The sequence below is a fragment of the Trichomonas vaginalis genome, chromosome III (genome assembly GCF_026262505.1).
Source record: "Trichomonas vaginalis G3 chromosome III, whole genome shotgun sequence".
Lineage (NCBI taxonomy): Eukaryota > Parabasalia > Trichomonadida > Trichomonadidae > Trichomonas > Trichomonas vaginalis.
The window spans coordinates 14525014-14542308 of record NC_067205.1 but is presented as its reverse complement, the minus strand read 5'-3'; the positions used below and the strand labels follow the sequence as shown (position 1 = coordinate 14542308).

Sequence of the window (17295 nt, the reverse complement as noted above, 5' to 3'; positions counted from 1 at the left end):
GAAAAATATGCAATATTCGTGGAGATAATGAGGGTTCTTAAACATGTTCTTAAAAATAAATAAAATAATACAAATCTTTATTCAATCTTTTGATATTGTTGGTCCTCTCTTTGTGAAAATACTTAACTTCAAAGAGTATTATGTTTTACCTAGTGAGGACCTTAAGTTTGCAAAAACATATAAAAGTAAAATAAAAAAGATCGGATTTATCACAAAACTGAGTATTATAGGATTAATATATTTTCTTAGTAGATTATATGATTTAGTTTCTTAAAATCTAAAGTATTTCTTGAGGAAAATATAAATTGAAATTCAAAAAGTAAAAAAATGTAAACAAATCAAATTTTAAATGGACCAAATGTTGATTTTTCATTCGTTTTCTCATTATCGAAAAAAATTTGGAAAGCTAAGAAGTCAATAACAAGTTATATAATACAACAAAAACCACATCGGATATGTTTTCATCAAATAGTCTCCTAGATTTGTTATGAAATTAAAATATCATGATATTTTAAGGGCTTTTGATTTCAATATTAGAATTATTCAGTATGTCGTGCTAATATCAATTGCTTTATACAATTAATCGTTTACAAGCTGCAAAAATCGAACAATAATTTGACTTTGTAAAAAAAGTGCGTCATTTTTATTCGTTATACTTACAAAATGTAAACATTACGAGAAACATTTACATTTGTAAATGTAACAAGTAAAGTTGTATCGCATAATTTGACTTTGTAAAAAAGTGCGTCATTTTTATTCGTTATACTTACAAAATGTAAACATTACGAGAAACATTTACATTTGTAAATGTAACAAGTAAATACATCAGATTTAAATTGTAAATGTAGTTTATCTCTCTCATCTCCTTTTTAAAAGGTATACATACATACGAACGCATGGGTCACTCAATAATTAGCGTGATAATAATTGAGGATAGACTGTAATCGTAATATTTTTGGACTTATATTTCGACATTTTGAAGTCGCTTGAAAGTCTTGCAAATGATTAAATTTGGAAAATTTGACCTAAGTCTGCATTATTTTGATGACTTAAACAATTCTATAAATCTGTTTTCCTAAAAATTTAAAAAGATATAATTTCAATTTCCCTAAATTTATGTAATTCATATATCACCAAAATATTTGGACTGCATTTCGTTTGTCTGCACCTAATTAAAGTCTAAATACCAATTAATTTTGGAGTTGCATTGCTTTTAATGTAAAAGTGCACGTTTAGAAAAAGACGATAACGATTAAATTACAAAATCGATAACGACGATGATTAAATTACAAAATCGATAACCTCTCTGAATTGCTAATCTTTTTTGAGAATATTAAATTTAATTAAGTATTGATTCAACTTCATTAATCGTCATTCATTTTGAATCACGGATAATTATAGAATTCGTACTAATCTTGTTAATGAATTTTATGATTTTTGAATTTGTTTTCTTTCATGTTTCCATTTGAAGTTTCTGCTATATATAACTTGAATATATAGTCTATTTATAATGTCCGCTTTAATTTCGACATTATTTTATTTACAAAGTCCCCAATAGTTTGATAAATTCACTAAAATCTTTTTTCAAAAGTTTATTTGTATTTTCACAAATATTTCTTTGAGATTTCGTAGCTCAAAATCCTTGCTCTCAAAATCAAAATCAAAAGTATCCATAAATAACTAATTCTTTTCAGCTAATTAATAAATATGATAAGTTATACGACGAAAACAATTTCATGCCCTTCAAATTTAGTTCTATCAAAGTCATTCGATTCCTAATATATAATTGATATTAGGATAAGTTTATACAATTTAGATACGATTTCATAAATATCATAAAAAAACACGTTATATATTTCCAATGAATTTCAAACCCTCGATTCAATAATTGAAAACACATTGAAAAAATTCTAATAATAAACGAAAATTTTTCTATCAAATTTTTTAAAACAGATTTCATATTCGAATACAATTTATATACATGAAATATACGTAATTTAATTGATTTCACAAAGATTTTATGAAAATTTCAAATACCTCAAAATCTAATCCTTCCATGAAACATATTATTTAATGTTAAATTCATCTGCAATCCCGGTGATACAGCGTTTACTTCAGAATATATTTCAATTGGAATAAATCTAGATTTCTTCTCTTTTTTATTCATCGTAAAATCCATATTTTTTATTATCCAATGTCTATGCATAATTACCAATAGCAATTGATTGCATTTAGAGTTTATTTTTTTTTATTGTTTCAAATTGTCTTCTTATAAATTTAAAATGTTTATGAAAAAAATATCAACGTAATAGTTATAATATATTTGTTGCATAAAAATCAAGAATAAATTATTCTCTACGCTTAATTTGAAATTTGCCTCTATTTCTTAAACTTATAGTGTTACAAAGATCAGCCCAATAGTTTTAACCCAGTTTTGAAACATGAAAATAATGACACTGATACATAGAGTTATCTATAAAAATCATCTTTGTAATTTCTTTAAAAACCAACAAATATTTAATACACTTGTTTATTTTATTATGATTCAAAGATTGTGCTTATATATTAGCTAATAAAATTCACTTATCCAACATATAAAATTATGAAATGAATTCAATAATGAAAAAGAAAGATATGAGATTAAAAAACATTAATTAAATCGACTAATGGTTTTACATGAAAATAAATTTCCGTAATAAACAAACAATATAAATATATGAAATTAAACATGTGAATGCTCAAGAAGATGACCTTCTCTTGCACTGAATGGATATGATCCATCTTCACACATATGTACTGAAATTGTCGCAGTACTAGATAAGCGACGATTTCCAAAGTTTCTAAGCTTAACTTCTTGCTTAGTAACTGAATTCAACTCAAAATGGGATAATTTGAGCTCTGCTTCTCCAATTTGAATATCGCCTCCAAAAGTGCGCTTCTTGGAGAAGGACAATATGAAAGAAGAAGTATGTGGATTACGATATTTTAATTCCCATACTTTATGTGGGCATTTATCAAAGTTTGAAAACTCTTTTGCATTTCTCAAGAGAGAACAACGAGAACCAACACTTGCAACTATACGTGATCCATAATCAGCATCAAAGTTTCCTGCATCGAATGAATCAAGTCTGATGTACGCAACACGTTGATGTGAATCAATCATAATGATTAATCACCTTCAGAAAAATTTCAATACTGTTTAAACAATTATTATTATTCCACTTTAAAAAAATATTGTACATCATATGCATATTGCAAATACTCAGTTTTCATTTAATTTTTTTTTGAATCAATTTCCTGTACTACTATTGAAAATTGAATCGCCCCATTAAGGCTGCACCCGTATGTACGTTTATTTGAGAGGAGGAGGATTATATTTTTGAAAGGGTGAAACATTATGAATATGTTAATTATATAATAATATGTATTATTATAAAAAAGAAAAAATAAAGCACGTTAAAATTTTTCTTTCTTGATTTTTTACAAAATCTACTTAGAATTATGCAAAATATGACTAAATAATTATAAATTTCAAGTTAAATTTTAATTTTGATAAATAATTTAAATTTCAAAATATCAAGTTCAGTTCGACTATGTATGTAGTAATTCCTCAATAAAGTGTCAAAACCCTATTAAAATATATGAACATTTTCAACATTTTAATGTTTTTATTTAAAAATTTGTTGGAATATGAGCTTCAAACAATTATTATGTAAATAAAAATAATTAAATATATGTATTTATTCGTATTACAACCGTAGTAAGTCGATTCTTCCTTTCTTCTACTGAGTTTTGAATTTGATTTCGAATTGTAAAGAGATTCAAAGGGAAAATACTAGCGGATAAAAACTACCTCCATGAAAGGGTCATAATGGAGTCAAGTTGTATTTTTTGATATTTTTTGCTTTTCGAGCCTAAATAGGTAGCCAAGATAATGCCTAAAAATAAGGTTCTAAATTCTGAAGTTTACATGATCCTCTCGTGTGCACCCTTAAATGTTAAGAATTTCGAACAAATAATATTTGAATAAAAAGTATACTATATAAGTTTGTGGACATGGAATAAACTTTGGGTAAAAATTTTTCTATGATCTGATGGGGAGTAGGGGTAATTTTAGCTAAAAGTGACACACCCGCAAAAAGTGACACACCCGTGAAGAGTGTGATTACCGATCGGTAATTTCGACAGTTTAGAATTTAAAATTTTTTATGGAACTGTTGCGAGTTTCATAAAGAATTTAAGGAATATAAGCAAAGATTTGAATCAAAATCTTAGACCTAAGCCGCTCGATTCGCTCGCGGCTTCCGCGAATTACAGATCAGCAAAGATTTGAATCAAAATCTTCGAACTAAGCCGATCGCTTCGCTCGCGGCTTTCTTTATTATTTTAAATTTGCATATTTCCATCAAAAGTTCATAAGGTAAAAAATTTCGTTTATTTTTACTAAGAAAAAAAAGGTTTTTGATAATAAATTTATTTTATTTCGAAAAAGTAGCAATAATCGTAAAAGGGTATTGATAGGCTTGCTAAAGTAACTAATTTTAGCTGTCAAATACTTTTGTATTTTGAAGTAAATTAGTATAAATTTGTTTTTACTTTTATTTCGAAAAAGTAACAATAATCGTAAAAGGGTATTGATAGGCTTGCTAAAGTAACTAATTTTAGCTGTCAAATACTTTTGTATTTTGAAGTAAATTAGTATAAATTTGATATTATTTTAACTCCCTTTGAAAACCTCAATTTTCCATACAGAGGGAACGGGAATAGCATCCAATATTCCCTGAGAATGGTTGCGCATTCACAGTTCCCTCTATATTTCGAACGAAGCTCTCATCGGTCTTTTTTTTAATACTAAACGTTTTTTTTCCTGTCACTTTTAGCTAAAATTTGGGTTTGCCATCTGATGGGTAACCGAAACCATCAAGGAAAAACTTTGCTTCAAACTTGGATAATCATAAAATACCTAAATAAATACAATACACTTGTATAGTAGTTGCTTTTGAACTTGTCCAAAATTCTAGATATCGACAATTTAATAGAAAAGATTTTTATTTTCGCATAGGATCGCCTTACATTTGATCCATTATGCATCTATTGGATAAAATAATTTATTTTTAATATTAATTCATTGTAATTATAGTTTCAATTGTTCTTCTGAAAATTGTTGCTTAAAAAACATTTTCTATGAATATTATTTAATCACTTCCGTATTTGGAGTAGTATAATATGATCTAAAGTTCATCAAATCCATCTAAAAAAAAAGAAAATATTAGTCTTATAGTAAAGCATGAATATTCATAAACTTTTTCATTCTTTGTGTTTTGTATAAAGAAATAGGAAAATTTTTATACATGTATAACAAGATATTGCAAATTTCAAAATATTCATAGTATTTTGTTTTGTAAATGAACTGAGAGAGCACATTTAGACCGTGTGCAAAAAAGTTTGGAAATTATACATGATAATTTTATTTATAATTTTCTTTCACAAACAATATATAAGTATAAGATCTAAACTCTGGAACTTTCAATTAGTCTACCTGTTTCTGCACTGAATGGATTGGCTCCATCTTCACAAATGTGAACAAATATTGTAGCTTTACTTGTTAAGTACTTGTTTTTGTGATTTTTCAGTCTAACATCGTGCTTAACAACTTTGTTTAATTCGTAATTTGAAACCTTTATATCAGCTTCTCCGATCATGATATCCCCTCCAAATATGCGTTTCTTTGAGAGAGATAGAATGAATGAAGAAGTATTTGGGTTGTTGTACTTGAACTCCCATACTTTTTGAGGAGATCTCTCTGAGGAGGAAAATTCTTTAGAATTACGGATTAAAGATGAACGAGAACCAACACTAGCAACTATTCTAGAACCATAGTCAGTCTGGAAATTTCCGACGTCAAAGGAATCAAGCTTGATATAGGCAATACGCTGATGGGTATCAATCATCAAAAAATATTTTAATTTTTCAATGACCCATATAAAAATTCAAAAAATCCATTATTTTGATTATACAAATAGTTATGTGATATTTTTTTTATTGCTTTAAATTGTGATACCCTTTCAAATTAAATGTTCGATAAGATCTTTTTCTGAGTGTAGGAAAAAATGGAGAATATTTTATTTAATACCATTTGTAGAATTATTTTTTAAAATCTAATAATAAATTCTTAACCGCTAATTTTGATTGGCGTCATAATTTCATTTTATCAGTTCCGAACAAGTATTCATGGTTCTATATGTATTCTGTTCCAATTGGGCTTAATATTTTTATTTTTTAAATGATTTCTCATCTGTCAGGTTTTACTGAACGGATTTATGAAATTTTTAGTCTTCTACATTTGTACCTTCATTGGAAAATAAATCTAATATTTTATTGAAATTTGAATTCAAAAAGTAAGAGTTAAATTAATTACCTCAGCTTAAATTACCTTGGTAGATAATGAAAAAATTTATAGCGAATAGAGCAATTTTTGATGAAAAAATAATCATTTTTATCAAAACTCTGATATTTAAAAACATTTCCTTTATAAACACTATGAAAATATCGATTACAGTTATATGGATCTCAAATTACCCCTTTTTTGCATGTTTTCCATCAATCATAAAAATACTCTCAAAAAATTCATAAAGTTCTATCAAATATGGGTAATTATTTGACACTTTATTGTCTAATTAATTTCCAGTTCCAAATAATTAATATTTTCTAACCACGAAAAATGTCGTTTGAAATAAAATCTCGATATAATGTTTCTTGATGAATTAAAAGAGATTCCAGAGAAGGAAGGGTTCGGAAATGTAGTTTCGATGAAGCTATCACCTTCAAGAACATACGTTTTATATATTTCTACAGACAAAATATGGATTACAAAGGGAAATAATCCAAATTTAGAAATTATCGCATCTCTCCAGTTAGAAAAATCATTTACTGAAACAAACGGATATCTATCTGCATGTGGATGGCTAATTAGGGATAGCTTTTACTGCATGACTAATCAAGGATCAATATTAATTTACATTTTTAACAATGCAAAGCAAATTCAACTTCGAAAGACATTCAAACATCCTAAAAATGGAATGTTTACTTCAGTAGATTCATATAATGGATATGTTGCTGCTGGTGACGCCAATGGAAACTTATTTTTAATTTCCCCAGAAAGCGGTGATTCAATTTGCCATAACCTTGGTAATATAGCAATTAAATCTATAGCGATTTCCAAGCGAAATGGTCTTATATTAGCAGGGGATGGCTCAACGTATTCAATAGATCTTCAACCACAAATATTGCATCAAACAAACTATGATTTGAAGTGCAAGGATATGGAATTCAATGCATACAATATTGTTTCATCCTCATTTGCTAATATTGCCGCGGCATATACAACTGATGGGTCTGTTTTCGTGACAAACTTCAACTTAAAGCGTATTATATCAACAGAGCATCGCATTTCAAAATTAGCTTTTGGCCCAGATTCTACACTTTTCTGTATATCTCATGGATATATTGGAATATTGCCAAGTATGCAGCCAAAATTCAGATTTTATAAACTCGATCAACTCAACGATGCATTTAATTTCGTTGTAAGTCGTACTCTTCTGATTATTTCAAATGAAAACAAATTTTATTACTCTGAGATCATAAACATCCCAATTAATCCATCATATCCATTCATTTACACCAGATCCAATGTAACTTACTACGTTAATAACGAAAACAAAATCTTTACAAACGTAATTACAAAACCTCAAGATTTGCGATCGATTAAACATTGTGTAACAAATGGATACTACTTTGCATACATTGGATGTGGCCGATTATATTTATACAATACAGTAAAACGTGTTTGGATCAAATCAAATCAACAATCTTTGAAAAATACTAAGCATCTCATCTTCCATGGCGATACATTAGTTGTTGTTCATCATGATGTGTTCTCCCATGAATGTATTGTTCGATTTCTCGAGGTTTCCGATGAAAAACAGAAAACAATTAAGACAATTAACCTCAAAACAGTTCCAAACTGCGTCAGATCAGATGGAAAGAACTTAACATTTGCTTTCAACGACTCTGTCATGGTTTATAACGGAGATGTCAGCACATTCTTTAATTACTCTTCAACAATCGCCGAAACTCACAACGATAACGTTTATACACTGGCAAGAGGAAGAAGATTACAATGTAATGGCTCCGACATTTTTGAAAACGTGACAAATTATTTGGTCGACCACACAACTGGCATATTAATTTTTTCATCATCAGAAAATGATTTATATACAATAGATTTGAGGAGCAAAAAGATTAAATATTTAGATTCTCAAATCGGTTATCTTTGCGGTTTGTTTACAACTCAGAATTATTGTTTAGTTTACAACGACTTTACAAAAGAATTTTCCATTGTAAACTACTTTGGCAAGACGTTTGCCAGCAAGATCCATGACATCGAGAAGTTGTCTATTCTCATGATACCTATACAAACCAATCCCGACTTCGAAAATTTCATTGAAGACGGAGTAATTTCGTCATTAGATGATGGAAGGGCGGATAAACTTGTAGAATTCGTGAGACACAAGCCGAGTGTGTTCAAATTGTTCCCTAAACCATATTACTCGGCTACAGAGATACTTTGCCATTTCCTTGCTTTGAAAATTTCATCGAAAGAAGAAAATCAAATTATCAAATTTGAAAACGATGAAAAAATTTCAAAAGTCATTCATGCAAACTATTCTTCTTTAATCAGATACATAGGTCGTGAAGAAGGACAAGTTGCATCAGTGTGTTGCGCAATAGAAGTACTAAGGAAATGCTACAGAGATGAAGACGAAATCAACAACGCATTGAGCTGTGTTGAATTACCTTTTCCAAGGTCAATAACGGACAAAACTGTTCAAAAATATTTGTCTGAGTTGTATTTCGATGTTGTTGAGAAATGCGTGTATGGATTAGTCTGCATTAAGAGACCTTACGTAATACCTTATTTGTGCGCACAGACGAAAAAGAATCCTGTTGTCAGTTTGCAGAAATTCAAAGAACCAAAAATTTCTGCATTAAAATGCATTGAAATTTTGTCACTTTTTATCACTCAAAATCCGACAAAAATACAATGTGTTAAAGATCTTTGCGACATGTTTAGCCAATGCAAATACAATGTTTGGTTTTGCGCTTGTTATTTAGTTACAGGAAATGTTGCAGCCGCTGAAAAAATTTTGTCTTTACCTGATTTCAAGGAAATTCGCGAGAATATTAAAGCTTCGAAATGGGCACATCTACTACAGTAATTGTTATTATTATCTTGTTAAATAATTTTTGATATTATACTATATCTTTTTTAACAAAATTGCTTACTGTCACTTTTCAATTGAAAATTAGAATATACTTAGGAAAAAAAATCTTCTAAAATTTGTATTGAGAGGGAGTATATTGAATTGTCCTGACACGCATACACATATGTCTAATTTTTTCCCCACCAAGGCCTTTATACTATATTTCCAATAATGCATTTTCATTAAGAGAAACTTTGGAACTTGTAAAGTTTTCATGCTCTTTTAAGATATTGAATATGTGTATTGACAGATCGTTTACAAAATTATGTTTAACTTTCACATGTAAAGTAATGACACCCCGTAATAAAATTAAAATAAATACAAATGCTTCCCTTTCATACTTAAATCAGAAAGATTGTATTTTCGAGACAAATTTTTTGATTTTGAATTTTGAGTATACAATAATTTATGAATTTTGGGAATAAATTATGATTGCAGAGGCGTTACAATCCAAAAGGCTGTAACGAAAATCAAAGAATGAATGGTTGAAAATTCAACAATTTCGAATATAATTTTTGAAGTAATTGAAAATAATACTTTCAAAAATTGTTCCAAGATTTCAACAATTGCTATTCCATCTACCATATCTGTTATCGGAATCTCATCATCTCAAAATTGTATAAGCCATTATTCCATTAGTTTTCCTGCATCTAATCTCCAAATTTTGGAGAGAGCTTTTGAGAATTGTATTTATTTATTAAGAGTTGATAATATTATTAGCAAAGTTGCCGAGTCATGTTTTCATGGGTGTTCTAGATTGTCTCAAGTTACTCTTAGAGAGGGCTCTGAGATGAGTGGAATTAGGTCATTTGAGAATTGCTGTTCATTGGCCAGTATCAGTATTCCACTAACTTTTCGCATTATCGCAGAATATGTGTTCGATTCCTCCAACAAACTTAAATCAATAATATTTTCCTCAGAAACTAATCTTGAAAGTCTATCAATCAACTCATTTTCAGTATATATTTCTCTTACAAATATCAGTGATTTCGAATCAAGTCAATATAAATGCATTGACAATACTGACAAAATCAAATTCATCACATTCTATTCTATCATTTAAGTAATTCTAAAGACCAAGTTCTAGTTATCGAATAAAATGTTATATGCAGATTCTCATTTAACTATAGTTATAACATCGAAAATATCAGCATATTACCTAGAACTGTTTCATTATTTGAAGATTTCTCTTTTAAATATTGCAATAGATTGAAATACATTAACTTCCCTCTTTCAGTAAAAACAGTATTTCCATATGCATAGAATGAATGGACTTCAATAAGATGTCCTCTTATCATAGAGAATACGTCTATTGACTATACCAAAATGATTGTTAATGCAGGAATTCCTCAAAAACTCATGAGTTCCTGACATATTATTCAAGGAACTAAAAATCTTAAAATGTTAAATATGTTATTCAATAAGCAAGCAAAATTGATTCGTCAAAGTTTTTGAATTCAAAAGCTAATTTAAATTACTTGCTACTTTCTTTTGATAGTACAAACTCTATTAGTCACTGTGTCATTCATAAAGAAAGCAAGGGGAATGAATAATAAAAGATTTATTTATTGTCCAGGCAACAAATACTGAATCAATAGATACATCAACTCAAAATGAATCAGTGGCAAGTTTATATATTAATTGCTTTGGTGATAGCCTTTTCAGTGATATAGAAGGATGTGATTTTAAACATTTATATGATATGAGAATGTATCTCAAATCTATATCCTTTTCTATGATGAGTACAATAAAATTCACTCTTGAGTTTTGTTAATAAAAATTTAATAATTTTAATTTTGGAATGTTGAAGCAAAAAAAGTGTACAAAATTGTTAATATAGTACTATTAAAATGGAATATTTACAATATTTATTAAAATACAACAAAATAAAAGTCAATTTAGCAACATGGCTTAGAATGTTGCTCTTCTGCAACGGATGGGCGTGCAGTGACTGTTTTTTCTGTTGGTACGAAGAGTTCAGCAGCTTCAGTAAAGAGTTCTGAAACTCCTTCGCGAGTTAAAGCAGATGTAAGGAAAATTCCTTTGATATTGTATTCTTTGAACTTATCCAAGGCTTCTTGCTTGTAGGTTTCGAGTTTTTCTTTTTCACGAAGATCTGTTTTGGTTAAAACAAGGAATAATTGGCATTGAGGTACTTCATCATATACTCTCTTGATCCAATTTGTAACTCCTTGTGTAGATGCTTCATCTCCGCATTCAAAGCATATGAATGCCAATGTGGAGTCTCTGAAAAATAGTTTTGAAACAGAATGGTACCTTTCTTGGCCAGCAGTGTCCCAAATTTGTAATGAAATTGTTTTTCCATCCTTTCTCTTCACATCGGAGCATGAGTATGCTGGTGCTACCGTAGGAATTGAATGTTTATCGAAAGATTGCTTGAAATAAGAAGATATTAAGCAAGTCTTTCCAACTCCACTATCTCCAACTAAAATAATTTTTAAATATTGCTTTGCGTGCTTTGTTGGCACTCCATTGTTCGCTGGTTTAGACATAATTTTTGAATGAAGGGTTTGTTGACCGATAAATATAAATGTTCGAAATCAGAAATATAAATCTGAAAAATAAAAGATCGGCTAATGGAATGAGAAAATATGATACAATAGAATTTTTCTTATCATGACGGTTCGACCAAATTTTTACAAAAACGATGATTCGAGAATTTGTCATTCTGTTTTGAGATGAGAAATGGGATTCGAATGGGATAGTTATTTAATTTGTATTGTTAAAAGTCCTTGAACTTGTGAATTATTTTACCGTGAAAAAATGGTTCGTTATGACTTGTCAAGATTAAATATTTAACTGGCACTCATAGATTGTTTCACAAAACATATGATCATGTAACTTAAAAGTGATTTTTCATAATTTCTGAAACTCATTTTCCTTACCTTTTAGATAATAATAGGTAGAATATAATACAATGGATATTTACATTCATACTATGAAATAAGAAACCATAATAAGAGGTTTTGAAAATTTCAATTTATCCATATTATAAGATTATTCATGGATTTCTTTGTCAAATATATTTGTACGCATATAGGATGTATCATGGCAAATGAGCTCGTCACAAGTGGCAAATCAATAAAAAAAATCGAATGAAAATCTATGCAGAATGACTTTTTATTCAGAATATTTTACAAAGCGATTTAATATGGATTATATAACTTGATCAATTTTGCATTTATCCTCATTGGTTTAACGTCATTTCTATCAATCTTTGATAAGAATTGAAGAATTCCCTTATATATGCTATGATAATTAATGTTGCTGTTTGACGAAAACTTTTCGCTTTTCAATAATTTAATTCAATTTGGGTTTTCACAATTTTGATAGACTATACGTTTAGCTTCATTTTCGAATAATGTTTCGCCGTACAAACAGAGCACAGCCACTTAAGGTTCAAGCAACAGTCAAATACATCAAGGAAGGAGAAAATGTTGATGTAGCAAACGCAATTCTCTCAGTTGAAAACTCATCAGTCAAAACTCCGAAAGTTAACAGAAAAAGAGCTTCAACAATGAGTAGCCAAAGACGTTCCCAGTCAATTGAAAGGATCTTCAAGAAAGAAAAGAAAGATGAACTTAAGCAACAACTCGAAGATTTACGCCACAAAGAGAAACTTCTTATAATACAGAATGCTCCACTTCCACCACCACCTCCACCACCACCAGCTAAGCTCTTTGTTAAGAAACCATGCGCAAATAAAGTCATCGGAAACGTCCGCCCAGAAGGACCAGAAAAGTTGAAGATCAGTCAAGAAGACATTATTGCCATTAAGACAGGCCTTAAGAAAGTTGAAAAAGAAAAGGAACAAAAATCAGAGGAGAAAAAGGAAAACGGATTATTTAACGAAATACAATCTAAGCTGACCCTAATGCGTTCTCGTGTTGCCTTATCAGAGTCTGATGAGTCAGATGGAGAATCAGAATCCTCTGAAGAATTTTAAATTATATTCACACCAAATATCTTGTAATTATTTCATTTCTAAATGTAAATCATCGTCTTCATATTAATTTTTTAATTTTTTGTTGTTTAGACTCAAGTTAGAATCTTTCTTTTCCGAAAAAATCAAAAATTTCCAAATAAATATGAACCTATTTGAAAAATATTATATTTTTCCTGTAGGCTATCATCAACAGATTGTCAAGCAATAAAAACAAATTCTTAAGAAAAATCAAATGATCATGTTGTAAAAAAAATATCAATAAACGAAATCTGCGATTTATGTTTTTTCATCTTGTGGACTGCGCATATCTATATTCTAATATTTTTTAGATTGCAGTATCTCAATTGAAATTTTCGCAATTTTCTAAGTGAATCAAACACAATCAGATAATTATTAATTGTCAAGCATTGTTCTTTGATTTCCATAAAAATCGATTTTCATAAAATAATCATTTGAGAAAGATATTTAATTTCACTGTAAAAATTTCGAAACAATAGTGAATAGTATTCCTTATCATGATCTCTCAAATCCTTTGTAAACTTTTGTGATTTTTTGAAGTTTAATTTAAATTTGAATTAAAAAATATTAAATCTTATTTTATGTGTACTTAAAGATATTTTGTTTCGATAAAAAATTCTGAACGAGGTTTTGAGAAGAAAACCGCAATTATCAAAGGGCGATCTCGCGAAAAATCTATCTGAAGGATGTTCTGCTGCAGTAATTTTCATGACACTGCTGCGATGGATTTCCATAATTTATTAGTCGGAGTACGTAGTGGAGACGTGACCTTTCGTTTTCTTCTTGAAAACCCCACAACCCTTACAATGCTCCAACGTAATGTCGCCGAGTTGAATGATTTGTATGATTTTATTTCTAACAAACAGCTTTAAAGAGTACAAAGACAAATTTATTAACACGTTGTTGTATTCTGAAGATTTCAGAGTACAGAAGGCGGCCATGAGATTGTTTATGCTTGGCAACAAGCATGTATCTGTACTAGTTTCTGAGGCTGAGGAACTCAAAAACTACGCAAATAATCTGAATGAACAATCCAACTTTTACATAATATGTAACATTATTCAGACCTGCGTAAACAACTTTCCATCCTGCATCTCGGATGCCCTCTCCTTTGTTCCCTCATTGATAAAATTTGCCTTTTCTTATCAAATTGTATCAATGTTCGAAGACTTGCTAGACCCTATCAATGACCTCACCTTCGTCTACAACTTCTTTAACGAGGCCAACTTGTTTGATTCTATTGTTAATTTGTATAATAAGTCGGATCTAGATTGCAAACAAGGCCTCCTTAGAATTATTAAGTGCATGCTCATCAACCAGATTACGAACCAAAAGATCAGCCAACTTCAATTACACGAAATAATTGAAGATGCGATTAACTCGGAATCAACAACAAACAAAAATCTTGGCTGGTCGATTGCATTTATTGATATCAGGTACTTTGGGTCTAGTGTCATTGACCAAGCGAAACTTTTTGAAGATTCCGCTTCAGCAATTTGCCAAAACGAAACGACTGGCTTCCTTGAATACCAAGTCAATGCATTGCAATGCATGAATACAATCATGGTTTCGGTCCTTGACTCAATCGCTGACTTCGATTTCAAAAATGTTATCAGGAAACTTTTGGATGTATATATGAAGTGTCCGGGCCATTCGATTGCATACCAAGCTATATTTGATTTCGTCATTAACTTATCCAATAATTCTAAGTACCGTAGTCTTATTTTTAATTCTTTTGTTCCTGATGTCATGGAGACAGCCAAAACGTCGAAGAATACTACCCAAATATCGTTTGCAAATGATTTCTTTATGAAACTCAGCTTGCAAGTCTTTAATGATGAAACTTATCGAAATGACATACCTTCGGACATTTACCAATACCTTTCAAGCTTCAAAGTTGATACAAATTCCTTCTCTGCTTTCTTTCATCCGTCAATTGCAGATTTTCCTGATGATATCATGGAAGAAGTTCTGTTTGCAGGCCTATAATTACGTGTTTGTTATTTCTCATGAATAAAGTTTAAATACAGCTTTTTTCTCGTTCGCAATTGATACAATTTTTCCTCACAAAAAAAATAAATAAATATAACGGCTAAATGTCATTGGAAGTCTTCAAATAAACAGAAAAAAAGTGGAATATTAAATTTGACAAATTGTGATATGTTTAGTTGCTATCAAAATAAAAATTTTGAAAGCAATTTATAGAGTACAAGTTTTATGGAGCAATCTCAGTATAATTCCTGATTTTTCATTGAAAAACTATTTGAGAAGTTTACATTTTAATCATTAAAAATCAATTCAAAATTCAAGTTGTCTTTAATCTTAAATTTTTATCTATTCATTGTCAGCATGTATTTTCCTTAATTTTAATTTTTTCAAACTTCCGCGATTTTTAAATTCATTTTTTTTTCAAATGCTCTCTTTATATATCCTCTTTTCTAAATGTGAAACTACATTCACATATGATCAAGAAACAAGCACATTAACCGTTAATGCAGACTCTTACTATGATTACAGGAAGATTGATGAAATTTGCCCAGGAAGGACATATACTAAAGCTATTTTTACAGGTACTTACAAAAGAATCGAATCTTCGACATTTGCCAACTCAAGATCACTTACTACAATCGAAATTGGTGATAATGTTGAAGAAATCGGATTAAATGTCTTTGTCAACTGCGTTTCCTTACGAGAATTCATTATTCCTCCAAATGTAAGATCAATTGGCAAGTATTGCTTCAAAGGATGCACTGGTCTTACCTCTATAAAATAACATAATTCCAACATGAAATATGAACAGTTTTGCTTTGCTGAATTAGCATCATTAGAGACATTTACTCAAGTTGAAGGTGATACAACGACCGATATTCCAGAAACAAAGCATATTTTCAATGATAATTGTTTTAAAGGTTGTCCAAAGCTCAGAACCGTTAACTTACCTTCCAATATCGGCAGCCTTGGTTTATATTGTTTCACTGACTGTAAAATGCTCACAGGCTTTGTTTTCCCGCCAGAACTTACTAAATGCCAATGCCACTCCTTCGAACGCTGCACATCCATCACAGAAATGGATTTGAGTAACGTCAAATGGCTCGGCAATCACGTTTTCGACGGCTGTACTAATTTAGTCAAAATTATTTTTTCAGACAAGCTTCGTGACGTCATGGGCAACACATTCAACGGATGCACCAAACTACCAGAACTCACCGGCCTTGAAACTAACGAACACTTTACATTTAAGAGAAGATTTTTATACGGCTGTTCCTCATTAACTCATTTCAAAATACCACGAATGATGACAATGATTCCATTTGAAGCATTGAGAAATTGCAGGAGTTTATCCAGATTAACGATTCATGACGGAATTACTTTTATTGAATACGACGCGTTCTCTTTTACCGGAATTACTGAGATAACGATGCCATCTGAGCTTTCAACACTAGAAAAGAATGTTCTAAGGAAATGTCTTAATCTTAGAAAAGTAGATTTCAGTTATTGTTACAATTTGATCAGTTTACCAAATGATTTATTTGCAGGTGATGTAAGTTTGAGTGAAATTGTTCTTCCTCCTAAATTAGAATCTATTCCAAATTACGCGTTTTCAGGAACATCTCTAGAATCAATAATTTTTCCAGAAACATTTAGACAGTTTGGAAATTCTGTGTTTATGGATTGCAAACAACTTAAATCTGTTTATATCTTTGGAAAGTCACTATTTCTTTCAGGCCAAATGTTCAGTGGATGCAGTAGTTTGACTAAGATATACATTAACCCTGAAATATCAATGGTTGAAAGAAATACATTTGATGGAATTACTCAAAATGTTGAAATCGTTTACTGCAGCAACAGAATTTTCACTGATACAAGTGTTAATTCTAACCAATATTTAACTGTGAAAGTTCCTTCTGGTTATGAAAAAGAGACATTCTTAGGATTACCAATAAACAAAGTAGACAATTAATGCACTCAACAACCTCATCAATATCC

General features: G+C 29.9%; 8 protein-coding genes across 8 annotated transcripts, besides 3 other annotated features; 5 read left to right on the top strand and 3 right to left on the bottom strand.

The window, feature by feature from the left end:
* Positions 1-1095: 1095 nt before the first annotated feature.
* Positions 1096-1302: a mobile genetic element.
* A 1358-nt stretch (positions 1303-2660) lies between these two features.
* On the bottom strand, positions 2661-3163 carry TVAGG3_0701660 (uncharacterized protein; the record flags this gene model as incomplete). The annotated part of the gene is made up of 1 exon (XM_001312317.2): positions 2723-3163. One exon carries the CDS (start codon positions 3161-3163, stop codon positions 2723-2725), a length of 441 nt encoding a protein of 146 aa, XP_001312318.1.
* A 169-nt stretch (positions 3164-3332) lies between these two features.
* Positions 3333-3990: a mobile genetic element.
* A 109-nt stretch (positions 3991-4099) lies between these two features.
* Positions 4100-4898: a mobile genetic element.
* A 298-nt stretch (positions 4899-5196) lies between these two features.
* On the bottom strand, positions 5197-5951 carry TVAGG3_0701630 (uncharacterized protein; the record flags this gene model as incomplete). The annotated part of the gene is made up of 1 exon (XM_001312318.1): positions 5511-5951. The coding sequence occupies one exon, from the start codon at positions 5949-5951 to the stop codon at positions 5511-5513; it is 441 nt and encodes a 146-aa protein (XP_001312319.1).
* Positions 5952-6728: 777 nt separating this feature from the next.
* TVAGG3_0701620 (DPP6 N-terminal domain-like family) lies at positions 6729-9316 on the top strand (the record flags this gene model as incomplete). Its single annotated transcript, XM_001312319.1, has 1 exon — positions 6750-9278. The coding sequence occupies one exon, from the start codon at positions 6750-6752 to the stop codon at positions 9276-9278; it is 2529 nt and encodes an 842-aa protein (XP_001312320.1).
* A 1835-nt stretch (positions 9317-11151) lies between these two features.
* Positions 11152-11859, bottom strand: TVAGG3_0701610 (GTPase protein; the record flags this gene model as incomplete). The annotated part of the gene is made up of 1 exon (XM_001312320.1): positions 11222-11836. The coding sequence occupies one exon, from the start codon at positions 11834-11836 to the stop codon at positions 11222-11224; it is 615 nt and encodes a 204-aa protein (XP_001312321.1).
* Positions 11860-12610: 751 nt separating this feature from the next.
* Positions 12611-13489, top strand: TVAGG3_0701600 (uncharacterized protein; the record flags this gene model as incomplete). Its single annotated transcript, XM_001312321.2, has 1 exon — positions 12706-13290. The coding sequence occupies one exon, from the start codon at positions 12706-12708 to the stop codon at positions 13288-13290; it is 585 nt and encodes a 194-aa protein (XP_001312322.1).
* Positions 13490-13965: 476 nt separating this feature from the next.
* Positions 13966-15354, top strand: TVAGG3_0701590 (uncharacterized protein; the record flags this gene model as incomplete). Its single annotated transcript, XM_001312322.1, has 1 exon — positions 14260-15297. The coding sequence occupies one exon, from the start codon at positions 14260-14262 to the stop codon at positions 15295-15297; it is 1038 nt and encodes a 345-aa protein (XP_001312323.1).
* A 367-nt stretch (positions 15355-15721) lies between these two features.
* On the top strand, positions 15722-16081 carry TVAGG3_0701580 (ribonuclease inhibitor domain-containing protein; the record flags this gene model as incomplete). Its single annotated transcript, XM_001312323.1, has 1 exon — positions 15722-16081. The coding sequence occupies one exon, from the start codon at positions 15722-15724 to the stop codon at positions 16079-16081; it is 360 nt and encodes a 119-aa protein (XP_001312324.1).
* Positions 16082-16093: 12 nt separating this feature from the next.
* On the top strand, positions 16094-17269 carry TVAGG3_0701570 (ribonuclease inhibitor domain-containing protein; the record flags this gene model as incomplete). The annotated part of the gene is made up of 1 exon (XM_001312324.1): positions 16094-17269. The coding sequence occupies one exon, from the start codon at positions 16094-16096 to the stop codon at positions 17267-17269; it is 1176 nt and encodes a 391-aa protein (XP_001312325.1).
* Between the last annotated feature and the right edge of the window lie 26 nt (positions 17270-17295).